Genomic DNA, 26,582 nt, shown 5'->3' on the forward strand with positions numbered 1-26,582 from the left:
AATATGTCAGTGATTTAATTCAAATCGTATAAAATCCACCTGAACGTCTACACAGGCTTTTTTATGAAATTTGTATGCTTTTGGTAGATCGTATCTCAATTCTGCGATAACCTTCCCTTTGGCTCCGAATCGTGCAGCTTTTTGGAGAATGTAATTACGCGTACTTGTTTTATGCAACGAATACACGGTATTTGATGCAAGTTTGATTGCGATCTCTAGAAATTTCGTATCTATACCTGCATTATGTTTTGTTCCAAAAGGTGGATTCATTATCACCGTATCAAAATATTTTTCGAATTTACCTGCAATGCAATTGTAAACGAAAAACTCATGTATTATTTTTTAACAAATAAATTTTATATATTCATATATACCTGGTAGATACTGAAGTACATCGCATTGTACAGCTTCCACGAATAGTTCTATTTCATTGCAATTTCTGGTTTGAATTTCAAGTGCATCAGAGTCTATTTCAAAGCCTATTACATGATTTGCTCCAAGCATTTGTGCCCCAAGTGACAAGATACCGCATCCACAGCCTAAATCAGCTACTGTACGTTGTTCTATATCATTAAATTGGGACTGGGCACTATACAACATACGTGATGCAATATGTGCACTAGTACAGTACTGTTCAAGTAATATTTTTGGTTTATCAAACCCATCCAACTGCTGTAGATATTCTTCTAATTCACGAAGTTGTATGTTAGCCATTTCCTATACTTAGTTATCAATTGGTACTCTGTATTATTCTCCAGTTTCATAGGAGATATACTCAGAAACTATTCAACTCTTATGTGTATTCACTTTCTCTACACTTATTTACATATACAGTCTTTGTAACCATTTATTTACAATTTCGATATATGTTAATTAATTAGTCTTTTATTTAGTATCAAACCTGGGAAGCACAGGTAAAATTAGATTGCCAAAAGAAGAGTCCTGTGTCACAAAGTATCCTGATGAGGCTGCATGTGCATTATGCAAGGCAGCTCTTTGCGATGCACTCATTGCAACACCATCAGTGGGTTGTGTGGAAGGCTAACCAGAGGTATATGAAAAGTATATGAAACATACAATAGTATGTCTTACAATTTAGATAAATTTACAGTATACGAATCAAATCTTTACCAAACTAGAAGGAGAACCTGTTGATGTAACAGCTAATGAAGCATTCAATGTTGGTGCCACACCTTGTTTTAATAGCATCTGCTTCTTCAGTTGTAATTCTTCTAAGATTTTTCTGTTTTGCAATTCTATAACCAATCTAAGTAAAGACTTCGCTTTATGTTCAGAAGAATTATGAAATTGTGAATGATAATACCTCTTGAATTTGATTGTGAAAAAGCCATCAAAAATTTAGATTCCTTGTTTCGAAATAGGAGAATAAGTTTTACAATTCCTCCAGTTTATGGAACGAAAAGACAAATGCCTAATCGGAAACAGGTTACACTGTTGCTCGCTTTTAATCTATCCGTCAATTCTAGTTTAAAAAAAAATACAAAAAAATATGTACTTAGCATAAATACTTCGATCGCTAATAGGTCGATGCCTTCGAACGAAATATCAATATTTTGACAATGTTTACATTTCGGAATAACTGTGCGTTACCTTAACCTCTTTAAACGAACAAACTTTGAAAACGTCACTTTACTTCTCTAATATCAATGTCATAAGTATATTTCCATTTAGATAAAATCTTAAAAGCTTCTACGATATCGGTATTCATTCAATGCCCCCGAAATATTATTGCGATATTTCAAGATCGTTTAATCTCTCTCTCAGATGTAAATAAAATTAATAAAAAACTCCCTAGTGGTCATTATGGGCTATTACGGCAAATTTTCAAGTTTTCAGTGATTCTCAACCGGTGGCATATGACCTTTCTGGTAGGATTTCTGGTAGGACCGTATTTTCTGGGAGCTACGAAAATTAGGGTGCATCCACACGTACAACAAAAGTTCGAAGTTCCCTTCACATTTGTGGTTCCCTTCATGGTTCGTACCATTGTTTCTCTAATAAATTATAGTAATGCATGGCACGGCATCAATCATGGTTAACGTGATGAGATGTTATAGGGTTACATTCGTTTCCTTTCGGCATCACGCAAGTTTTAAATGCGGCGCGATGTTGATTCGCGCCGATTGCGAAATGTCTGATTGTACTTTCGGTCATGTAGGGGAAGCGGACCGCGTTCTCTAATTCTTTGTATTTTCTTTGCTTCGGCGTATCTTATTTTGTATCTAATGAATCTTGTTTGTTTTTCTTTTCGTAATAACATGCGTGTTATACGTATTATTAATTTGCAGACAAAGAATATATTTTTCCTTTTTTGTATATTACTTTATGTTTGAGTATTTAATAAATGTGTATTCCAAACATAACCTTCACAACAAATGTTATAAAATTATGTTTCAAATAGTAAGGGGTATAATGTCGCACACATAGAGATAAATAAAGATGAAAATTGAGCCACGAGGCGAAGAGGATTGAGAACCACTATTCTAGTTCGAAGGAATAGTTCCTAGGACATAGAGGGAGATTTGTGACATCGATACTTGACGCATGCGCGTGGATCGAAGAATCTCGCAGGCGCCACCTTGCGAGACAGTCCTATCGTAGAAGTTATCTCGAGTAGTTCTTCGGTGGTTGTGTTCGTCCGGTTTTCCCGTGATTTTTTCCGATCTCGAAGGATCCCGGTTACTGCTACTCTGACAAAAAAGACGTGAGTATCGAACACTCAGTCTGCGATGTTTGTTTTCGACGTTGTATTTGCGAGCGGGTCGGTCAGGCTGGCTGCAAAATTTTACAGCAACCAGACGTGACAGGTTCTAGCAAAATGGCCGTACACGATTTACAACAAACAGTTGTTCCGCGTTCGTACGATGATTTCGTATCAGTGCTTTCTGACCGACATGACACCGTCCGATATCGTACACTCGATCGAAAACCGACCAAGACACCGATCGGTGATTCTCGGTCGGTCGTCGAGTCGTGTACCACACATATTCTACGTACATGTTGCACGTCACTTCGAATTGATTTTTTCGCGAGTGACCGCTTGCGTGGTGCGGTGGTACGGCCGCTTTGCCGCAACTGTCGACCCACCGAACTTGCATCTTTGCATTGAATTCCACCAATTCTCGGTCTTAGACGTTATCTTATCCGTCGGACCGCGAACGATCAGATGTAATTCGCACCTTTTGACAGACGGTGTCCGCGCGAGTTGCTGTCGAGTCAGCGATCAGCTGTCGGGTTTATCAGCAACTCCGATCCTCGATGACGTTTTTCCGTGCAACGTAAAATTGCATTCACGCAATCGAACGGTTATCTTTTCGGTATTAGATGCACGTTTTTCTCAACTTGCGAACATTTTTCTCGGAAACTGACATTGCTGCCAAACGAGTTTCGCCTTGTCCCTCTCGAGCGCGCAAACCGAGAAACCTCAGTGTGTCTAACGCTACGGAGGTTGCCAACGATCTCTAGTTGTTCCTCGTGCTAGAACGTAAGAAGATTAGAGAAGAGCGAAGCCACAGGTAGATCGGCGGGGTCGAGAAGGCCAAGAGTCGCTCACCCGACAGACGATCCCGGAAATAGCCGTGGTGAAAAGTCATAGGTGATTAATATCATATGTATCTTGACAAGATCTCGTATTAGAAAGCAAGTGTTAGCACCAACGCTGAGAGTACATACACGCGTTTCTCCCGTTTGTCAACCAACTGCAAATCTACCTTAACAATTAGAATGTCTCGTGTAGAATATCTCGTCCCACTAGAAATACGGGAACTTTATTTTTAAACCGATTCGTAACACGCTACGCAACCTCCGAAAGTGGGGCGCATCTAGCCGAAGTTTTGTCAACAAAATAATAACGCGTGGTATGTGAATGGTAAAAGTTACGTGAAAGATCGTGGTAATCTTGTGTTTAATGTTCATGGTGGTTGTAACGCGATTGAGCATTGAGAATCGAAGGAGGCTGGCATGAATATTTGAATGCACCGCAAGGTGAAACATACACGACACCGAGGGTGGGCGGACAGCCGGTTTATCGATTACGGCGCATCGCGCCGATAAGCATCGTCATAAAGCGTCGCGACGACGCAGCACGTTCTTGCGATTGTCAAGGTCCTCCCTCATGCCGTATTTCTTCTCGAGGCGAATTGTTTTTCATACAACAGTCCCCGAAAAAGCCGTTTTTCGAATATTTTTGGACCCGCGACTCGTCGAACTCGAACGTTAGCGGGGAAGTATGGCTGCTCGCGATTCGTCGCTTCTAATTGGCTCATTTGACTCGCTCTCGCCAATCACAGTGGACTTTTCTTACTGTCGTTAGTGTATCACTGGCCAATCGCGTTTCTATTTATTTATTTGATCGAAGCCCGCGTTTTTTTTGCCAAATGTTATGTCATACTCGGGATTGCATCGCGATGAGCGTTTCCGAGCGGCAAGAGAAATGCAATCGATATTTTGGTACTTATGCGTTGTCTGTCGTCGAATTAAATGTTACAGAGCTACGACGACTCGTCAAAGTATTGGGTTGTCCGAAAAGTTCGTGCCTATTTTTCAGAAAAATTCAAAGGCATATTTGAATTTTCATGTATATATTTTTATGTATATTGAATTATATATGTACCATTTTGTTCCACAACTTTTCCACCTTTTAAGGAACGTATACATGTTATTTGTTTTCAGCCATTCCGACATATTCAGACCTGTCCCGCCTACTAAAAATCGGCATGGACTTTCCAGACAGCCCGATACGTAAATAATAATTGGTTTATTCCCAAATTAAATGAAACGCTCGAATGACAACGTTTCGTTAAATTTGTTCAATTATTTCTCTTTGCGTTTCCAACGTGAAATTTGCGGACTCTAATTGAAATGAATGTTTCAGTGGCGCTTATGGGAAAAATGCGAGTCGCCTATGGGAAAGTAAAATAAATCGCGGCATTGATTGCAGTCTAGGGAGAATGTTATTGTTCCTATTAAGGAGTTCGGGACTAATCGTTCTCACACGTTCCTTTCGATGCTCGTGTATTTTCTTTTTTCATTGGATAGGAAAACGTTTCGCTGGAAGTATTTTAAACGGTAAAAGTACAGTTTCACAGTAATACGGAAAATCGTGTTACTCCGTTGTTTTATGTTAGGAAACTGTGTTTCATTCGTATTTTTTAATATCTACACTAACGTGGCATCGGTGTTCCATTATAATGAACTGGAAGCAGTGATGGGTATACGAATTTATTGTAACGATTACACGCGTCTGTTTCCTCTGCTGTTACAAGTGCAGCTCGCATAATTAATGGTTGCCCGGGTAAATATTCAACATCTGTCGATCTCCTTATACTGAGCGTCGCTTACATATTTGCTGCAGTTGTTTCGATGCCAAAAATATTTCATGACATTAAAAAGCAATTCAAGACTCAAAAAAATACTTCAAGATAAATTGATACCCTGTGCAAGAATGCTGTGTTGTTTATTTATTGGTCGATGTACGAGGAATCGTTTTTTTCTCAGCCATCTACCAGCAAGGACAACGTGTTGCTGTTGTACAATGTTTTGTACGAACGAAACGAGTCCACGTTTCGCATTCTAATGTACTCGTACTGTTAACGCATAATTCACATCGTTTTTCATACCAACGATTGACAACTAGTCGTTTTGCAATAGTTTTATTATAAAGGATTTATCATACGAGGCTTTAGGACTTTGTTTTTTAAGAGGAAAATACGCCTGTCGAGTTTCTGTATTCATAACAAATCCACGCGAGGATGATTCAATGCAAACATTGGCACACTTTTCTTGGAGCAGGTCGATTAATGAATACCAGATAACTGATTATTTTGTGATATTGTAATCAATCAATCAAAGTAATCAAGAGGTTAATTGACAATCGTAAATGCCATTTTATTGTATCATTCAATTGAAGTTTACCTTTTGTATTAACATATTTTAACGTTTTCATTATCAGCCTATCGATAATGGGTGTTTAATACTTATCATAGTATGTGATCCCTCCTCGGTTAACTGCGTTTTTAACAAAACAATTTCAAAAATTTGTCGGCACTTTACCATCAATTCTTTGTCTATTATCTTTCGATAATAGAAGGTAAATATTATCGTTCACGTTTGTTTAGGGAGCCAGCTGATCGTTGCACGTCTGGCTAAAAATGAGAAATTATAATCTACTAAAACATACTGTAACTTTCTGCGTACATGGAGCAATATTTTATATATATTTAACCAACATTGTTATTGTTTTATGTTACAGGCGATGTCGACAACTCGGTACTAAAGTAATCAGGAGCTGACTGGAGAAGAATCTAGTCGCGCTCATTCGAATCACTGTTGAGTATCAGCCAGCAAACACACGCAAGGATCATGAAAATGGTGCTGTCTCAACGTCAGAGGGAGGAGTTGTAAGTTTTCACGTTTATTACGATGCGAAAACAATTATAACGCTAGATTTTCTGATTTTATCGATCGTACCAAACGAAAACGTATACCACTACCATAATTTCATAGAGGAAAAGATGGTATCGTGGCCACCTGCTAGTAAATCGGCTCCCTCATAATGTTCACATTTATAATACAGGCGACTAACTGCAAGCGGCGTTCGTGGCGGAAAAAGACCGTGGGACAGAATGGCACATGCAGAATAGACTATCCCACATCTATGATTCATTAAATACAGGAAAGCTGTTTTTATCGTCACTGTTTTAGGCCCATACTCCCGTCAGAAAGTTATCCCTACTTGTTTCTGGAGCTGCTAGCTCGAAGCGAGCTCCGACGTTATCTCTGACACGCTACACCGTCGGCGTCTCGTGTTTTCAAAGCAACCGAATGCCTGACGCTTGCATTTAAAACCAAGCGACACTGTTCGTAGAACAAAATCGCCACCATGTCCGTAATAGCAACCCCCAGTCCCGAGTGACTGACGGGAATAAGAACACCGCTATAGTTCAGGCTATGCGGCTCTGATGCACAGTTTGATACTCGATGTCTCGCATGTGTCTGATGAAGTAAATCGCATTAAGAGATAACATTGTATGTGCAAATTGTGAAACAGATTCCGCGGTGACATAAAAACATTCGCTCTTTTATGCGTCAGCGCACGTTTCAGCCGCGAAAGATAACGCAATCTGTAGATAAAGTTAGCGTAAATTGCGATGCACTTCTTACACACGTACTTTCCCGATGAGTCTGTGTGATATTTAAATACTTAAATAATTTGTTCGTTGCAGAATACTATTTCATTCGGGGACTTGGGGATTTTCATTGTTGAAATGCATCTAATAAGTACAATAGCTGTGAAATAATCTTCGCGACCGCGAAAGGTTGAAAGGGATTGCATAGCAACGAAATTTTATCCGCTAAGGTCGCATTAACCTCAGCCGAATACGCGAGAACAAAAGACGTTGTTGCGTTACTTGTAACTTTCCTTTTCCTTCATTTCCAGGACGTTCCAGGAGTCTCGGTGGAATTCATTTTATACTACTCGATAGTAAAGTGATTTCCTTTGTTGAATAACGCTGAAAAGATTCTTGTTACTCGGCTTCACGTTTTGGGGAGCACTGCTTTCAAGAAAATTACAGTCTAGCGAGGTACACGTAACATTGTCAGGGAATTTGTAGGAAAACTTGGCATAAGCGACAGTTTCCCGACACTTATAATTAGAGCTCTTTCACATGGGCGGGTAGACGAATACCGAGGCAATAAGTGAGCCTCCAGGTTCTTAGACGTTCATGTGAAAGGGCATTCCTCATCCTTATAGTCTCGATGGTTCTTCCCCGGTTTTTTCCTTAACAGTCGCATGGCGACTCTCGCGTGCGATTGTGAAAGTGAGGGAAATTGGTAGAGTAAAAAATTTGGAACAGTTTCTTCTCTACTAAACGTTTGTACCATTGTCAATTTCTGGTCAAAGTAGTTATCCGGTACTAAAACCCTTCAGAATTTGATTGTATGCATCTCATTGTGCCCTTGTTTAGAAACAGATGTTTAAATGTAGGAGAAAGAAGTGGCATTTGTGCCGCTCACTCAGGCATACTGGAACCTCGAGGTCACACAATAGTCCAAGACCAGATTATCTATTTCAAAAGAATAAATTTCTAATGTTTCCGCATTCCACGTTGAACTACAGTTGAGTCGAAGTTAAAGCTTGAGTCGCTCGTAATAATATAAATCGACTAGTTTTCTTAAATAATAGAATTCTAACGCCCCATTCGGAAAACGTGTCTCGTATCGACTCGTTCGTTTCGGTGACCATAAGTAACCGGACGTTAAAACCAACGTTTGGGAGACGTTCTTGACATTTATAGCTCGGGAAAATTCCGACATCCGAGAGATGTTCATGGCATTTATGGCTCGAGAAAAATCTGACGTCTGGAGACGTCATTCCAGCGCGAGGGGATAATTGTGTCTCGGTACTTTTCGCTGTCCTTCGTTCTTGGCCCTGATATACAGGGTGCGGTTGAATTTGCGGTTCAACCGAGAAAGAGACGGTTGGGTCAGTCCACCGCGAGTCGATCATTTGTTGCGGTCAATGTCAGAGATTTCGTTGAAATTAAAACGTCCAATTAGTGGCGGGCTTAAAGTCATCGTTTCGCTATTTTCAAACTTGTTTAACACCCTGCCATATGTTTCGTATTATTATATTCCATGCCAAAGACTGAAGCCGAAAGTCACCAGTAAATTTACATTAATTGCTGTAATTGCATCTTCGTGATTCATGCTAAAATGCAAATTAACATTGGGTTGATATTAGTATCGTTTACTTTCAGAGACTCGTATCCTTGCTTGCACGCAAAACGACGCGGTGGATCGGAAAGAGTGTGCAGTTTTCCTTTTAAAAGAAAAGACGCAATTGCTTCTTCGCGTGCATCGTTGCTCTTGTGGAAAAAGCGGGGTCATAGGAAGTTAGACATTCTCGAACCATTCAACTTCTACCGCTACCATTTTCCGCGAGCGAGAGAAAAATACGACCAAGTTTCAGTTTCTAGAATCGTTCTTGTACACGACTGTGGTTGTGTATAAGTATGCCGTATACCTTATGGCAGAGTTACCTTTTAGAGATTGATGGATATTGGAATCGGGACTTTGGAAGACCATGTTTTATGCTTGAATGAAGCATTAACCGTTTGCATCAAGGGATACTAATAGCTTATAAAGTATCCAGCCACTAGACCAACCGGAATCTATGTAGCTATGTAAACAATTGTTAAACACGTTGCAAGCTTAACGTCGTCACCGACCACTGCGACGGTCACGTTAAATGGAGCTTGATTCTCATTTTCCCTGAAGCGAAATCATGTGGATCGCGTCACCCCAGTTTGAGGGCACGAACATACCTTCGCGTTAATGCCAAAACGGGAGGACATCGATCGTGGCGTCTGATCGATGCCGACTAATTCCGGTGACGTCAAATCAGTCGTGGATCGACGCGTGTCGTGCGCGAGTCGCCATCAGGAGAGGGCGTCTCTCGAGCACGCGCGAATAACGGGATCGATAGAGCGTCGAATGAGTCGGCGTCGACCATCGAGGGGGGTTGAAAGAGAAAGAAACGGGGTAGCAGGGAAATGCAGGAAGACACTAGACGCTGCTGCAGGGACGCCTGAAATTGGCTGAATTGGGTACATACAGGGTGTCGCGAAAGCTACCGTGCATCGCGTAGGAAAATATCGAAAAATAGCCGGCAGCCATTTATGGAAATTAAGACGATATCTACGTATCACCTTCTTCGTGTCGTAGCGACGCCAAACGAGTACGAAAGGTTAACAGTCGCGTGCAAACTATTCTTTTCTAAGTCGCGGATTGTCTCTGTCTTTTTTCTCTTTGGATAATTTTTGAGACTTGGAATGAGGTGGAAGTCTGAGAGAACAATGTCCGTTGAATATGCTAAACGATGCATAATTCTCAGTTGGAGCCTTGTCTCTTTAATAATAATATGTAGCCTCGCGTTCTGCTAGGACAAAGCTCCGCGTCTCGTGACTAAAGCTAATTACCGATTGATTGCGTAGACTGTTAGCTGGTGCGATACCGTGTTACCCGTGTTTGCGAGTCGTTTCAATATTCTGCAATACGAATTTCCCGGTGTTTATATTCAGCTATTCAAATTCGAGCTTTCCCTATCAAATAGTTCTCATGCTAAAAGTATCCACAAATGGCCCGTTCGAGGGATGTAATAACCATCCACAGATAATCTTTCTAGTAAGACGTTTATTTCCGTCTCAAGAAAGTTCACGTATCTTAAAGATCAAAGAGCACTCCAAACCTTTGAAAGGCATTGTTAACATAGGTAGCCCTGTACATACCTGAATATGAAATATATATGCCAGTTGCTCTATTGTGTTTCGAAACGTGCTCCAACAGAGTGGTACATGCCTCGAGATATCGGTTTAACCCTTCTGCTACGAAGAGTGACTATTGTCACTTGCCTTTAAGCGCTCGTTATCTAAGAGAAGTAACTATTATCAAGGAAAAATAAACATACTTGTAAGTTTTCTCTTTTTTTTTGTGGGAATTGAGAGTCTTTTGATTTAACGCATATTGCACTTGCACCTGACCTTGATGAAAAATATTCCCCTTGGTACCTATGCCTACCTTGGAGAATACTCCTGTAGGTGATTCGTCTCAAGTGTAAACTCACCCCTTTACGATACTTACCCGCCTCTAAACAGACTGTAGGTCTTCGTCTTATAGAAGCACCAAGCGAAACTTAATCCCCAGTAGTTAAAACGTTCATTGATCCAATAGTAATTGCTAGCTTACGAGGGATGTCCTCAATCCACCGCGTTTGGTTCAAGTAGATACACGAATACCAAATAACCACCAAAGCGTAGCTTTTGGGGTGCAATTTCTGTAACCATCGCTGAAACAAAACTGTAGAAATAGCACGTTCGGTTGAACGTGCCCGAGGAAAGGAATCCTGCATGTCTTAATGAGGCAATAAACCAAGGAAGATTGCGCTAGCAGATCGTTAAGGATACGCGTCGAGTTGCTCTGAGCACTCGACGATTTGAGTGTGGCCCCACAGTCGAGAGAGGATAGACTGCAGTGAGACCTAGCAATCGATAGAGCTCCTCCCTCTTCGTTGGCTTACGTTTCTCCCATTCTGTTTCGTTAACTATGTACTTAAAGAGGCAGAAAATAATGGGGAGAAAGGGTGAAAGTGGCGATTCGGACCGATCAATACCCACCACCGTGCGAAGGGAGTTTCAAATATTTAAAGAGGTGTTACAAGTAAATGTACTAAGGTCGCCGCTAACATTACCACGACCAAGAGTTAACTGTACATTTTGCTCGTTCTCACAGTCTTCCACTTGCTCTTGGAAACGTTCATCATCTTTGTTAATGTTTCATTAACGAGAAGGAATTAGACTTTTTGCGGAACATCATTATGCGAGCAACCGTTCGCTCTGTACACTCGCGTCGTTAGTGTACAGTATGTAGTTTTGTATAGTTTAAAGAAACTATAACAAATCATGTTACACGATGGATCATACGATATCTGTGTACAGAGGTTTATCGTATCTCAGCTGATCTAATCAAATTTCGTATAACAACACTCAATTACGTATTTGGTATAGCATCATGAGATCATCCTTCAGAGAAGATATACTTCTTCGATTATTCACGTGAATAATAATCGTAAAAATAGTAGGCTCTCGTAAACCAACCAGACTCGCTTTCTAACATCTGTATCTCGTGGCTAATGGTATCTAACGCAGAATATTCTAATTGCTAACGCAAATCTCCAACAGAGTCGCTCAGAAGGTCATTCATGATAGAAAGCCACGATGAGCGAGTCCTTGCACCCTTCGTATGTAGTACGGATACAGCTGTTCATCATTCAGTGTTCTCCAAACAATCGCGTGTCCCACGTTCCCTATTCTCGCAATTATTCGCGCGATATTCCTATCATTCGCTATCACTGTGTACATGAAGTTTCTTTTCCTCTTTTACGCCTTTAATTATTAAACGCAACCATAGAGTTTTACTGCATCAGACAAATGCATTTTTCAAAAATAAAGAACTGCCTTCATGGAAACACGAGCATGGGTAATTTATAGGGAAAGAGATAACCTTTGGGATGAGGAATTTTGTAGGCTGCTATCGAGGCTCGGTTATCAATAACGGGTATTTAAGGTAAAAGTTTGAGGCGCGACGTGTCGTATGCTTGGGAAGCTACGTATTTCTCGTGCAGGCGTACGATGGGAAACCTTATATGTCCTACACGTGATACTTGCTGACTGGCGTGTTAAAATTCATAGAAAAAGAAGAGTAAAAGGGATCGTCTTCGCCATAGGAGATGATCGCGTCGCTCGAACGACCCTCCATGCATGAAATTTATGCTAGAACAGCGAAACTGTTTTGCTTTGCATCCATTGTAAAACAAACTTTCATTCATTCTTCCCTTTAAAACAAGATCTTATAGTCCCTTTTCGAAAACACTTTACAAATAGATACTCGTCCCCATTTTCCTACGAGAAAACTTTTTCTTTCCCTCGAGACGCTCCTCGTGTTTGGTCAAATATTGTCCTAGATTGTTTGAAGAGAATCGATCGCACGCCTCGACAGTTGGGTTCCTATAGTGCTCGAACGCCGCGAGACAAAACCGATGGTGATAATTCGCTACATACTTACTATCACGTGGAAGCAGGTGAACAGAGACGAACGACCGACTTCAGGCCTTTCACCCCAGCATAATTTTGCCCGACTTTCAATCTCTTTCCCACGTACTCAACCTGTGGCCTCTATTGTACCTGCCTACATCGCGAACAGTTGTTACTGAAATGTCATTATCGAGAATTCTGCTGTTGTTCCGAGTCCATTAATATTCCTAGGGGCTCGATTGTAAATTCGATTCGTAAATATATGCTAGGTAAATTAGTAAAGCAGTCGTTCGGGTGAGTCGTAAATCCGAGTAGAGATACTGCGCGAGGACCCGAGTCGAGAAAGAGTGTAATGTGTACATACGGTATGGAGTCGTACGGACGAAGAATGACGAGACGACGAGGAAAGTTTATACATAGGTACAAGGTGAGGCGCCTAAGAGGGACAGCTCGAGCGTTTCTCGTGTCTTGAAGACTCGAACACTGTGTCTCTGTAATTAGAACACGATGATTATTAAAAAATGGAGGATAGCATTGTCGAACGCCTACGGAAGTCAGTGGGTGGCTGGATACTTCGTAGAAAAATCATAATGCATCGATATCAGTTTGCACGCGCGTTGATGCAATGCGTACCGGAGAAGTACGAAGATGATCGATTAGTTTTCTCAAGATTTTCTGAATAGTTTGCAATTCAGCTCGCATGGAATGGTCCACCAGGTTCCCAAGGTTTCCATCGACTTCTCAGTAAATTGTTGCATAGCGATAGGGCTTAGAGAATTGATAGCAAGGATGTTTACGGTGTCGAGAACAGAGCTATCGTTACAATCATTTAATCGTCTCGTCTCTAATCAACGCGGTTTAAAAACACAACCAATGCGACTCGCACGAACGCTTCACGTTGAATGATAATATTGGATGAGTAATATACGATTAGGAAATTGCAGATGCGAAACAATTTCCGCGCAAGGTGTCGAGCCACTCAGCCGTCGATTAAACGAACCCTTTTTAGGTGTTGTACACATAGAAAGCTGACGAAGGCCTTATTATGAACGCATGCCAGAGACTCGTCAACACTCCACACACCTATAATTCCCTCCGTGCCTATTTCATATTATTTTTGAAGACTGTAATTTAATTTGAACAGAATTTTATTTTCGGTTTTTGAAACCTTATAAGAATGATCTCGGACACGAGATCCTTTGCGTTGTTATGAAAGAAGCGTACAATTGCGAAAGAAAGATCATTGTATTCTTTCAGAAATAAGGCGATCGCGGACTACCTCAGCACCAATGGCTATCAAGATGCGCTCGAGGCGTTCAAGAAGGAAGCCGATATGCCTGGGGAAGTGGAGAGAAAGTATGGAGGCCTTTTGGAGAAGAAATGGACCTCGGTCATACGCTTGCAAAAGAAGGTCCTGGAATTATACAGAACAATTTGCAATTTGCATACTTTGTTGCGTTGTTCGATAAACTTGTACGAGAATTTAGTTATGCATTCAGAATAATAAGTAGCGAGATACGGAATAATGAGGTATCTTCGTTCAAAGTTCGCCGTAGAATTCTGGAAATTCTATCCTTCACTTTATCCCGTTTATACTTACGATAACTTCGTGTACCGCGCGTCACGTATTACATAAATGCTAAACAAGACGCTTATCGTTGCTCAGAGTGGGATAGAAAACAATAAAGTGTTAAGTTGCCGTGACTGAGATGCTGACGAATTGTTTATTTAAACTCTAGGTAATGGAACTTGAATCGAAACTCTCCGAGGCGGAAAAAGAATTCATCGAAGGAGCACCGACACGCAGCAAACGATCGCCGGCCGAATGGATACCAAGGCCACCCGAAAAGTACAGTCTCACTGGACACAGAGCTCCCATCAACAGAGTTATTTTTCATCCGGTTTTTAGTCTTATAGTGTCCGCCAGCGAAGATGCCACCATTAAGGTAGAATCTTCCTTGACAATTGAACAAGCGGTTGTCGAAGTTAAATGGTTGCTATCTCGAACGATCACTTGGAAAATCTGTATTATGTATACGTAGCACACGATTTTCTTGCTCGATAATTGAAATTGACAAGCCGCACCTAAAAATAGTCGTTGAAGGGTATTTTGCATACCTGCTCAGAGATAGCAGCTAGTTGCTTTCAACTTTTCCTAGTCATCCTGTAAGTTGATCTCGTTGTATAAAAACTGGTCCTCCCTCGTATCGCTAGGTGTGGGACTTCGAAAGCGGCGAATTCGAAAGAACATTGAAGGGGCACACTGACAGCGTACAGGACGTTTCATTCGATGTCTCCGGTAAACTGTTAGTCTCATGCAGTGCGGATATGTCTATTAAATTGTGGGACTTTCACCAGTCATTCGCCTGCGTGAAAACTATGCACGGACATGATCACAGTGTCAGCTCAGTCGCATTTGTGCCACAAGGAGATTTCGTAGTGAGCGCCTCTAGGGATAAGACCATCAAAATCTGGGAAGTTGCAACAGGTTATTGTGTTAAGACGTTGACGGGTCACAGAGAGTGGGTACGGATGGCCAGAGTCAGTCCTTGCGGCGAACTCATCGCTAGCTGCTCAAACGACCAAACAGTTCGAATCTGGCACGTCGCATCAAAGGAAACGAAGGTAATTTAGTTCGTCGTCCCCCTGAAGTCCCGGTCCTGGTCGACGACCGTGTTAACCGAGCGATTTGGTTTTCAGATCGAACTCCGGGACCACGAGCACGTGGTGGAGTGCATCGCCTGGGCGCCGGATAGCGCAAGAGCATCCATCAATGCCGCAGCAGGAGCTGACAACAAAGGTGCCCACGAAGGTCCTTTCCTCGCATCTGGTTCGCGAGACAAAGTAATCCGCGTGTGGGATGTCGGTGCTGGCGTTTGTCTGTTCGCACTCTTAGGACACGATAACTGGGTGCGTGGCATTGTTTTCCACCCCGGTGGCAAGTTTATCGTCAGCGCCTCTGATGATAAAACCCTGCGAGTCTGGGACACACGTAACAAACGAGCGATGAAGACCCTCGAGGCACACGTCCACTTCTGCACCTCCGTTGGTGAGTACAATTTGCATTTCGTATCTTCGTACTTGAAAACAAGACAGAATTTGGTAACTCGGTAGCGTTACTCCACGCATCTCCGCATCCTTGACTAATTCGAAACTTATGAATCGTTACAAAAATGCTGCAAGTCCGAATCTTCGCGAGCAATCGTTAGAGAGCATGTTGATTTTGCTTGTACAGAAGTATCAGTGTCGACGAGAATAAACTATAAAAATGTAAGGATTTATTACCTAGTGGCAGTGATGATAGTGAAAAATAAAAGGGTATATTTGAAATAATGTCACAGTACGCGATTAACGAAATATCGAAAGTAAGTTAAAATATTCGTATTGATTTGTTGTCATTTACGATTTGAAATCCGTGAACAAGTAAACGTGATAGGAGTCGGGGCTCTCTTTTAAGCTGCGAGCATGGACACCTATCGCGGATTGAATGATGACTCGCCGTTGAATGAGAAGCTCTTTTATTCGGTTGAATGAAATGCTTCTAGATTTTCACAAAAGCCATCCTTACGTGGTCACGGGTAGCGTCGACCAAACGGTGAAGATCTGGGAGTGCCGCTAGTCACCAAAACGTCAGGGTCTCGTTAAACTTTCGTCAAAGAAGACAGATTGTGGAAAGAAGGCGTACGATACGCGTCGAATTCGATGGAAACGGCCGAAAGAGTAAGCTGCTACAAAAGAAAAAAAATTATCGTACATACTATTATTATTAATATTGATATTATTATACACACATAAACACCTACGGTTAAGAGCTCTTTAATTTATAATAAAGTATACTTAGCAATTATTAATATTATATGTACCTTCTTCGGTAACGAGCTACATGACTCGAGGAGAGTCCTGTGCCCAAGATCAGCTTTCTTTCGCGAGGAGGACATTGCCATAAATTTCATCGATGGTTAACAGCCCTCTCGAGTAGTCGAATATTTCACCGTCGGAAACTTGGTTCTTCGAAGAGGGTAATTCACTCGTCGAGTGGCCCGCGGTTAAAGCGTCTTTTTCCGAATTGTTTGAACGTGTCGTCCTCCTCCGGTCGTCGACGGTGGCAAGAATTTTCGGCTGTGTCACCGTTCGAACATCGCGATCATTCGTTGTCGTTTGTTACGCTGATCTCTCCTCGAGCGTTCTTGGCGATGTGACATCGGGAAATGACGCCGATACATATATTATATACAGACACTCTTGAGATAAATGCGTGGCGGCATCGTTTACTGTGTATTGAACGTCAATAATTTATCTAACGCTGGTCGAGTATGTAGCATATTGATTCTTGTGCGAATTAAGATACACGATGTAAATCGAACGAGCGTGTCAAACGGACGGACGCGTATTTGGCGCTCTGCAACCAGAAAGCAGCGCGAGCAGCGTCCGTTTGAAATGTTCTATTTTACATGTTGCGTTTGTCCCCTTGTATGCGTGTATTATTGGTATCTACAAGACTAACATGAGACTGTTCTCTTAAAGTCAAGGAAACATCCGGCATGATTGGTGGAAGTGACGAAAAGTGACGCAGTTTTGCTCGACAATGTGTGTCGCCCGATCAGCGTGCATTGTTAACGATAGTACTAGAACGCAGGGACGGCCGAGTGGAGCGTGCAATTTGTGAGAATGCCGCAAAATGCAAAACACATGTACCCGTATGGAAGTATTTCAGACGCATAAGTTGTAGCGTGGGTCCCGAGATACGAGAGGTACTAGTTTTATAGTTAGCTCTAAACTACTATTAGAGGTAGCGCAGACGTAACGTAGACAGAAGCAAAACGGGAATAGAATCAGGCCACCGAGTGGAATGATCGAACGATACACAGACATACTTATGCGGACACACGTCAAGACCTCATGTAACAATGCTTAATCGATTAAGACCGATTTCTCGAAACGGTACACACTATTCCGAACTATACCATCTCTCTTACCATATTTCCTCCCTCGATTAGGTAAACGGCCCTCTTCCTGCTCTCTAGCCCTCGGGAGAGCCGAAACATTCAACCCCTTAACGCTCGCAAACGATCATTTTTATTTACTGGACTCGTTTCTCGATTGCATAACAATGCGTTTATGCCTGCTACAGGTGTATCTATGTCTGCTAGTGGTGAATCACAGGTTTGCACATTTTGGACGGTCTGTCGTGTCCGTGCGAGACAAGGGCACGAGCGTTAAGGGGTTAACTCGACGTGGTACTAAATTATTTTGATGAACAATAAAGAAAAACGATGTTCTCAGCCGTGTAACGTCGTGCTCTATTATGCTACCGGTGTGTTTCGACGAAATTCGTGCATCGTTGTTTGCCACTTTTCGATCCATTGATAATAAAATCTTGTAGCAACCACGATAATTGGAAGTTCTGTTCTTTTGGGAATTCCCTATATATATATAAAACATTGCGAAATTGTGTAAATTCTTCGGAAGACAGATCGATGTATTCTTTTATTCGAGCAAACTTGATCTTATGTCTACTTCGTTCTTTTTTTTTTCTCCCAACCCCCCCTGCTCGATAGAATTGTAGCACTCTTGTACAAAACGGTTCTTCGGAATCGGAGCGTGGCAGGATCGCGCGCATGCCGGTCCGATTTTCGTTTTGAGACACCAGAAAACTTTCTGAAAGCGATCGGTGCACATCCACGTTTTACGCTTGCGAGAGAGACGGACCACGCTCGCGGCTTCTGCGGCAAGCAAAATGCATTCGATTTAAGTCACGACTCCGCAGTACATGCATGACAGTATTTTACATTTATAATAGAGAGGAAAAAAAGCTAACACATACACGTACACACTTATATATTTATAATATATAATATATATTATACATACACGTGTACGTATGTATGTACGCGCGTATACATAGTCGTATACCCGTCGATATGTATATATACACGTACATACGTATATGCACACACATACACAGACACATAAATATACAAAATACATTATTGTAATTAAGCAACCGGAATCGAACAAACGCGTACCGAACTCGGTCTCGATGTTCGATGTTTCTACGTAGGATGACGTAATAAAAGTAATGTCGTAGCTGCTTTTCGTAAATTTCGTCGCACTTGCTTTAGTGACTTCTCGCTTTTTCTACCCGCCCTACGAGAAACAATACCAACACGTCAAGTAGAGTTAACGAAATAAAGTGTTGTCACCATTTGTGATATATACGCATACATCGACGAGCTTTCATTGATATATCCTTGCGTTATGGGTCGAACGATACCGGCGAATTCGTGCTGAATTATGGGGATTAAGGAGGGTAATATTTTAAAAGTGCCGCGACGGCAATGTAAGGTTTTTGCGTAAATGTGTGGCTCGCAGGGACAGTAACTTTGACATTTTCGATTACTTTTTTTGAAGAATCTGGAACGAAAATAAAGGCATATGTGTCCATATTTATACAGATTGTTAAACGTTGACAATTTAATCCTTTCATCTGATAGACGCCGAGCGCAAAGAATTCCCTGTGCACGACTCGTTGGTGGCAATAATCGAGATGATTGTACTTACATTAATTCCAAAACAAAAACTGGAGTACAGTAGATAGAGACGTGTAGTTACACAAACGAGTCATTTTGGAGCTACACATTACTTAGAAAAGAATGGATGAATAATTTTTTTTATCTTTCGTTCGTTATTGGTATTGATTATATCTGCAGTAGAGACATTACCTTCAGTAGCTAAATCGTTCACATGCTGATTTATCGACCGTATTAGACTGTATTTCGGACATTAACATGTGTCGGTATTTTACTCGCAGTTGGAAATTGTTTTACTAAAGGGTATACCCTTTGTGAATCACTTACTTGATGCTGTAAAGGTAGAGAGCTCTTTTATCGACTTACCGACAATTTACCATCTGATAGGTTGTCCAGCTAGCGTGTTCCGTCCATTGTTTGTAGATGGCGCAGTAGTCCCATGTGGGTAGGGATGTTTTCTATTTTCATCTTTTTCCAACTCTCCTCTGGGTAGATGTGTAAATAATGTCCCCGTTCAAGCGAAATTGTTGTTAGCTAAATTTTGTCCTAATATAAGTATAGTTTCACTTCCGCATTCGCAATTCTGCTTTCATGCATTAGCGATGAAATTCGTAATAAGGAGGGATCAATAGAACAGTCGTTGTGCAATTTTCAGTACAGTTCTTTTAATTTAGAAATTCTTGAAAGGAGACACTGATATGAATAATATAATCATATACGTATATACAATAAAGAGAATTTTCCATTTGTATTCGTGTTTAAATCGTATTATTGCGTGTCTAACGTTATCGAGGGATTGAAATTTGTATAGACTGTTTACCAGGTTCCCTACCAAATGAGAATAATTAATCTGTACACCTGCAAGTCGTAACTAGCGAGACATCGAGTGTTCCGTAAACTTGTACGCTTCAGAATTATTTAAAAAGAAAAAAAAGAACGATTCCCAAGTTTAAGAGAAAGATTATCGAAAGAATAATCAATTCAATCGATATTCTCCGCCATTCTCGCGCGTTATCGTTACAAAATTCGAATCCCAGCGACCCACGCCACCGTCGCGAAAAACCCGATACGCTCGATGCCTCGTAGGAATGCGAATTTCTACAAAAATTTGTCGCAAGGTATTCATCCGTAGATCGTCCTCGTTGTTCCAATGATCTAGAATAAAATCTCTCGTGTGTCTTCAATACTTTGTATACCTTATTTATTTTCTTCTTCATCTTCGTATAATAATCATAAACGTACAATTTAAAACAATAGTGCTCGTGTGGGTGTGTATGTATGTATGTGTATGCAATGTACAGGATAATCTTTAAGCTATAATACAGTTCGAAATGAAACACAAATCAATAAACTATTACGTTAGGTAAACCTTCTCGTTTTTTTTGTTTAATACAATTATTTTCACTACTGAATGACAATGTCCTTTCTCAGCGTTATAATACCATTGCTCCTCTCGTTCTGACACCCCCCCCCCCCCCTCCCCACCCACCCACCCGCCCCCCGAAAAATTTTGATCATTTCACGCGACACAGGTTACGCGCGTATACAAGAGCATCGATAACTTTTTGCTTTTTCTTTCTGAATATCTATCTACAGTTATCTTTACGTCCTCGGCGTTACGTCGTTTTTTTTCTTCTCATTTTCGTTTCGTCGGTTCTGTAAAATATTCATTATTATGTTTACGATATGATTTTCCTCCTTTATCAGGTGGTCCTTGCGCGACCTCCGACTCGTGTGTGTCCGCACGAACCTTCCTCCCTATATTACAAACTCCCCCACTACCCGGGGGACCCGGGTACTCGCCTAGAAAGCCGTTTCCGCTTAAATAATTAAAGCTATCTGCTATCTAGAGTCTATTCGGTATCTACAGAAGAACCTATATGCCTCGCAACTCGCTCGAGAAACAAGAGAAAAGAAATCGTGAACGGTGAAGGGGACATCGGGATGTGTTTGGGCTCGATGGAGTAGGGATGGATGGATGGATGGATGGATGGATATGGGTTGTGGAAAGGGTTTCGATAGACAAAGAAAAACCGCGACGCCGATCGTCCCCGAGAAGGATCGGGTTACACGGTTTACTCAGCTGCGCGATCGGCGACGATCGGTCGGAGCAGTCTTCGTAACCCAACGAGATTGACAATCGGCAGGCTGGATGCGTTCGCGACTTGAGATCCTCTTTTCCCTGTGCCTCTTCGATCCGTTGATCTCTTCCCCTGACACTCTGGCGTCGTTGGTTCGGTTCGTAGGCGCCTGCACGACGATCGTCAGGCGGAGCTGTGACTGATGTCGATGTTCATCGAGTTACGAGCAACGATTAACGGTGGTAGACGGTAATAATAATAACGGCGACGATAATAATAATTAGAATAATAATAATAATAATAACGTTAAGGATAACGAAGGTGGTGTCGATCGCAGCGATGAAAGTCGGGTGGACAGGTGGCGCCGCGTATGTCGAGGAACGCGAAACTCGCCGCGAGGTCCTTCTTTGGTCAGAGCAGAGAGATTATATAGATGGAATAGATATTTTGGAAAGTGTAATGCAAATTGTAAGAGGAAAGAGATCGAGTGTTTTTCGAGCCCTCAGGGGCTGTAGCTACGTTTGATTGTAGCTACAGTACGGGGTTAGCGATCCCGAGGTACCCGAGCTATAGGTGGGCCAGTGAGACCCAGAACAGACTATTGGCGTCCTTCGTTAGGGTACCAGAGAATAATGAGGTGTGTAAGCAAATATAAATGCGGAGTAACCTAAAGCAAGATTTAAATGAATGTCACCCCTTTTAATTGCTGTGACTTGTCCCCACCAAGTCTTAAAATTTTGATACGCGCGCAAATTTATACAGAAATAGCGATACTTTCTCGATTCATTCTCTCTTTCTTCACCTTACTATTTCCATTTCCAGATTCTTATGATATCTTCACTCTATCCACATAATCTCTTCGACCTCGCGACAGTTCTCGCGCTCTTACGCGGCTCTCGTCGGAGACGGAGGAAAACTCCCATAAATTTCGAACGACGAATAAAAACTAAACAATGTACACTACATGCCTACAGAATGAAATCCTTTTGAACAAGTAACGACGCGCTCGAATAAACGTCGAACGTAGCAAATAAATACTTCGATCTCCAACGATATTTCGCCCGTCTCCGAGCCGCGCCGGTCCCCCGACGATGGGTTCGCGATAAACGTAAGATTGAAAAAGAAAAACAGAATGTTCGGATCACTGGTCTCTCAATTAGCAATGCCCTTTTTTCGTTTAAGTGTTCTTCTCACTGGGTTGGCTGTACTCGCACGTCCATTCCTTTCGCACACACGTTCCGTTTTCACTCGTCCCTTTCTCTCCCTCCCTTTCTCGCTCTAGCCATTGTTCGTTTTTAACTGCGGACTAGAATTTAATCGAAGATTAAAATTTAATCTGGTAAATACAAGTTTGATTCGTAATATCGAGGATAATTTTTTGCCCCTTTCTCACTCTCTCTCGCACGCAAGCACGCTCGCTCTCACGCTCGCTTCCTCGTCGTTCTCAGGCTTCGATAGTATACGGTAATCGTAATTATATGTTCTCCTGTCGCGTCTGTGCGTGTCGGACTCAACGTCGCGTCTCCGCGTTGCCCGTTCCTCCGTAAAATGGTGAACGACGCGAGCGATGAGGCCCTTTTCGTCCACGTTTCCGCGTCGGAAACGCGGCGTTGAGTCGCGCGCTTGGCCACGCGCTCGGTCGCCATTGCTTCCGCGTGAATATATCGCTATTGAAGAGTTTAAGTGTGGTAATTAAGTATAATATACAAGATCGTGTATGTGTAATGTCTCGTATGTTCCGAGTCTCTTTTTTTGTACAGTTATTTACATGTGGATGCGAGCTTTACGGCTGCCACGCTTTAACGCCCGTTTTCGAAGAATACCCGGCAGCATCTTCGTCGCACGGAAGGAGACCTCCAGCCTCCCTGGTATGTCGCATTTTTTTTTAAATTTTATCATCGCATATAAGCTCTATCACATTGGCTTCGTAAGCCGTATCGTTATCGCGATAAGAATTCGAATGGTAATAAAATAATACAATATAATCAATAATAATAATAATAATAATAATAATAATAATAATAATAATAATAATAATATTAATAATAATAATAAAATAGCAATGATAACGTAAGCCTAATAATACAGTAATATTGGTAGTAACTGATAACCTCGATCACCGATCGTCACGTATAACTAGCTTTCTCTACGCGGGAATAGAAAAGAAAACAAAGACTATTCAGAAGTGGACAGATTGTTGTTCCGGTTCGCGTTGCCCGCCAGTTCGCGAAAGAGCCGACAAAATTGGACAACAGCGTCGACCAGACTACTCTCGATCATCGATCGCTCGTTCTTTCGCGAATCGACGCACAACTAAGAAGCAGGAAAAAGAGCGAGAGGACGTTTTCACTTTTCTAACCATTTTTTCTTCTCCATTTTCCGAAAAAAAATGAAAAAAAAAATAAAAATAAGAACGACGCGTTTCTAACCGAACAAGATAAAAAGGTACGTAATCGGAGAGCGGAGTGTAGTAACATTAACAGCTTAACAACTATGGGATAGGAGAAGTGTATAAACAATATAACATGAATCACAATTATGCAATAATTATTAATCGCTCATCTTGACGCGTAATTAGATAAAATTAATAATAATTTGATCTAACAACTGGTTATTCGTAGATTGCACTCTGACGAACCCGGACCCTTTCCGTTTTCCGATTCTCGTTTGTTCATTTTCTCTTTCTCTTTCTTTTGTAACTTACTCCTGGTCTCTCCTACCTTCCGACCCCCTCCCCTTCCTTCGTCCGCTCGAAAACGGAAGCGGCCAGGGTTTCTTCGGATTTTCGAGCGAAAGTGTGCGACGATTTGCCCCCATTTCCTGAGCTACCCCTCGTCGCGTTTACAGTCTTCTAACAATACAAATCCGCTGTAGTATCCGTGCACACCAACACACTGTTCCGTAAACCGTATATCGGCAGCGTTACGAAAAAACAGTTCTTTTGATTGAGCTCCATCTTCCTCGATAGCAGCCTCCCCCGCTGGTAGCTTTCAGTCGACCGAAGGGTTTTCCAATGCACGTCTGCGTGTCTTTCGAAAATTTTTTTTTTTCGTTTAATTTTTGTTCACGTATCCTACTTTGTATTCGCCACCCTATGATAATGCCCTCGTGGTAGGCAGGACTCGGCCAATCGGACCTGGCCGAATCCTATGACTGGTTTTTGTTTCTTCCTCATTAAGAACTTAACTAGGCCGTAGTCGTCGGCAACATGGGGACCGTACTTCTGCAGCGTCATTTTGGCATGTTTCAACGTTGTCCACTTCGATCACACCCTCCGTTTTGTCCAACCAGGTCTCGCGGACCAGGCATCTGATAATCCCACGTTTAATAATCCCACGTTTCCTCTGGCTCGTGTTTAACCACGTTGTCTTTGGGACTCTCGTCCGCGCACTGTTGCGTTTGTTGCGTGGAGGGCGGCCTGGGCGACGTCACGGGACTGTTCTGTCCCGATTTCGGACTGGGCAGAGGGCTGTCCCGTTCCTGACCGTTATTCGCCGATACGGAAGACACGTCGCTTTGCGCGTCTTCCTCGTATCTGTCCTGCACGGGGGTTGGTTCGACCCTAACGGTCTCCTCTGCCTCTCTCTTCACCCCGTAATCGTCCGTTTGCATCACGCAAACGCCGTTGATGATCACCTCGTCGCCCGTCCTGGGCGGCTCCTGCCACTCGGGGTTCACCCACTGCGGCGCTGCGGGTTTCCTTCGATTGGATCTGACCGTGGCTGGCGCGGTGGGTGTCTCCGCGGGTTCCCTCTTTATGCTACCCGCTGATCCCTCCGAGTCTTCGCTACCGAGGTTGCTCATGGCGTCTTCGGCGTCCTCGTCCTCGAACTCCTGGTTCGGCTCCCTCTTCAACGAGCTCATCGACAAATCCAGGCCTGAACACTGCTCCTTCAGAGCGTTCCCTACCAGAGCGGCCAGGTTGGGGTTGAAGTACGGGGAGTACGGCAGGGGCACGTTGCCCAAGCCCAATCTCTCCTTCTGTATCTCCAACAGTCTTTGGTTCAACAGCAATCTAAACTGAACTGGGTCGAACGGCTGGCCAGGTTCCCTGGGGGACTGTGGCTCGGGCTGGCCGTGCGGCGTTTGCTGCTTCAGTCTCATCCGATGATTGTGAAACCAGTTGGTTATCGTTCTCGAGGACAACGCCAGCTCGCTGGCGAGGAACTCGATGGTGGCCACGTTGGGGTAAGGGTCGAGGGCGAACGCGAGCCTGAGGGCTTCCTTCTGCTCCTCGGAGAAGAGGACTCGCTGCTTCTTGGCCGAGGCGGGTCCGGGACCGGGCGACGCCGCGTGATAGAACTCGGCCGTGTCGTTGCTCGAGGTGTCCGAGCTGTTGTCGTGGCCTGGTCCGCTGCTGCGTCGTCTCTTGTTCGCTTCTCGTCGTTCGTTCTTCAAGGCCTGCAGCCGATCGACGTTGTGGGCGTCTGACAGCCACAGCTGCATCCTTATAAACGGCTCTCTGCCTTTTATACTGAGCATGTGCCATGGTTTGGGTTTGCTCAGCAGCTCGCTGACGGATCCTTGCGACAGACCGAGCACAGCCTCGCCGAAGATCTTCTGGCCGATGTTGTTGGCCAGCAACGCCTCCTTGATCTTCGTCGTGATGGTTTGCGTGTCGAGGTCCTGCGTCAGCGCGGCCATTTCGTATACGCTGGGCGAGATGTGCGGGTGGAGTCCTCGAAGGGGAGACGGAGTCATCTGATGATGGGGCGAGTGAAGGTTCATCTGTTGTTGCTGTTGCTGCTGTTGCTTCTTCTGCAACTCTTGCATGCTGAGCTGTGTGTGAGGGAGGAGAGGGCCTGGAGGCGTCAGCATCATCGGTGGCGGCGGCTGAGGATGTTGAGGGAGCTGTGGACTCTGCTGGGGTGGTCCCAGCTGTATTTGGTTTTCTTGCTGATGCTGCGCAACCGCCTGAGCGGCCGCCTGCGCCGCAGCCTGTGCTTTCGCGGCGTTCTGAAGCTGTTCCTGAACCAGTTTCGTCGGTGGCATCGGCTTCATTGGTGTTCCACAGGCTGTAAAAGAAAGGAGGGAGATATTTAGAAATCGTGTGTTACAGTGCATAGCGCGTTATAGTCCGAAAGCTCGGTTCGTTGGACGACGGAATGTTGCTTCGTTACGTAACCGACAATAGCCGACGGTCATTCGAGGCGTCGATGCTGGCCTTCGAAACATTGCATTTCGGTGATTCCCCAACGCTTAGCTTCACCTCGTGGCTTTTCGTTTCGAGAAGTGCCAGAAGTCGGCGATTTCTTTTTGTTAGAGAGTTTTATTTAAATTTTCCTAAAATCGTCTTGCCCGCCCTGAAATATTCCGACTACAGTTATACGCAGATACTCTCCGTTAACGGAGTCGCTCAT

The 26,582-nt window shown here is 43.0% G+C and overlaps 4 protein-coding genes and 1 long non-coding RNA gene across 11 annotated transcripts in view; 2 read left to right on the top strand and 3 right to left on the bottom strand.

Annotated features, from left to right (window-relative positions):
- Positions 1-6: 6 nt before the first annotated feature.
- Positions 7-870, bottom strand: LOC128874373 (rRNA N6-adenosine-methyltransferase Mettl5). The gene is made up of 2 exons (XM_054119106.1): positions 375-870; positions 7-302 (listed from the first exon to the last, which is right to left on the bottom strand). Exons 1-2 carry the CDS (start codon positions 712-714, stop codon positions 7-9), a joined length of 636 nt encoding a protein of 211 aa, XP_053975081.1. The 5' UTR covers positions 715-870.
- Positions 871-885: 15 nt separating this feature from the next.
- On the bottom strand, positions 886-1,836 carry LOC128874374 (SOSS complex subunit C). Its single transcript, XM_054119121.1, has 3 exons — positions 1,325-1,836; positions 1,132-1,256; positions 886-1,041 (listed from the first exon to the last, which is right to left on the bottom strand). The coding sequence occupies exons 1-3, from the start codon at positions 1,350-1,352 to the stop codon at positions 886-888; spliced, it is 309 nt and encodes a 102-aa protein (XP_053975096.1). The 5' UTR covers positions 1,353-1,836.
- Positions 1,837-2,575: 739 nt separating this feature from the next.
- On the top strand, positions 2,576-18,835 carry LOC128874791 (lissencephaly-1 homolog). 2 transcript variants are annotated; one of them, XM_054119859.1, is made up of 7 exons: positions 2,576-2,725; positions 6,272-6,419; positions 13,869-14,022; positions 14,351-14,557; positions 14,826-15,236; positions 15,312-15,660; positions 16,157-18,835. In XM_054119859.1, the coding sequence occupies exons 2-7, from the start codon at positions 6,382-6,384 to the stop codon at positions 16,228-16,230; spliced, it is 1,233 nt and encodes a 410-aa protein (XP_053975834.1). In that variant the 5' UTR covers positions 2,576-2,725; positions 6,272-6,381; the 3' UTR covers positions 16,231-18,835. The 2 variants fall into 2 exon arrangements, with proteins under 2 accessions (XP_053975834.1, XP_053975842.1); XM_054119867.1 differs by lacking the exon at positions 2,576-2,725 and adding an exon at positions 3,475-3,616.
- Positions 18,836-20,709: 1,874 nt separating this feature from the next.
- LOC128880039 (homeobox protein cut) overlaps positions 20,710-26,582 on the bottom strand; it is a 122,172-nt gene continuing 116,299 nt past the window's right edge. For all 5 annotated transcript variants that reach the window (XM_054133440.1, XM_054132636.1, XM_054131801.1 and 2 more), the window contains exon 9: positions 20,710-26,237. In XM_054133440.1, coding sequence (XP_053989415.1) covers positions 24,547-26,237 — 1,691 coding nt within the window. In that variant the 3' untranslated portion in view covers positions 20,710-24,546. The remainder of the gene's footprint in view (positions 26,238-26,582) is intronic.
- LOC128882463 (uncharacterized) overlaps positions 22,983-26,582 on the top strand; it is a 44,714-nt gene continuing 41,114 nt past the window's right edge. For both annotated transcript variants that reach the window (XR_008458604.1, XR_008458503.1), the window contains exon 1: positions 22,983-23,090. This is a non-coding gene — a long non-coding RNA (uncharacterized LOC128882463). The remainder of the gene's footprint in view (positions 23,091-26,582) is intronic.

This window comes from Hylaeus volcanicus, chromosome 1 (genome assembly GCF_026283585.1).
Source record: "Hylaeus volcanicus isolate JK05 chromosome 1, UHH_iyHylVolc1.0_haploid, whole genome shotgun sequence".
NCBI lineage: Eukaryota > Metazoa > Arthropoda > Insecta > Hymenoptera > Colletidae > Hylaeus > Hylaeus volcanicus.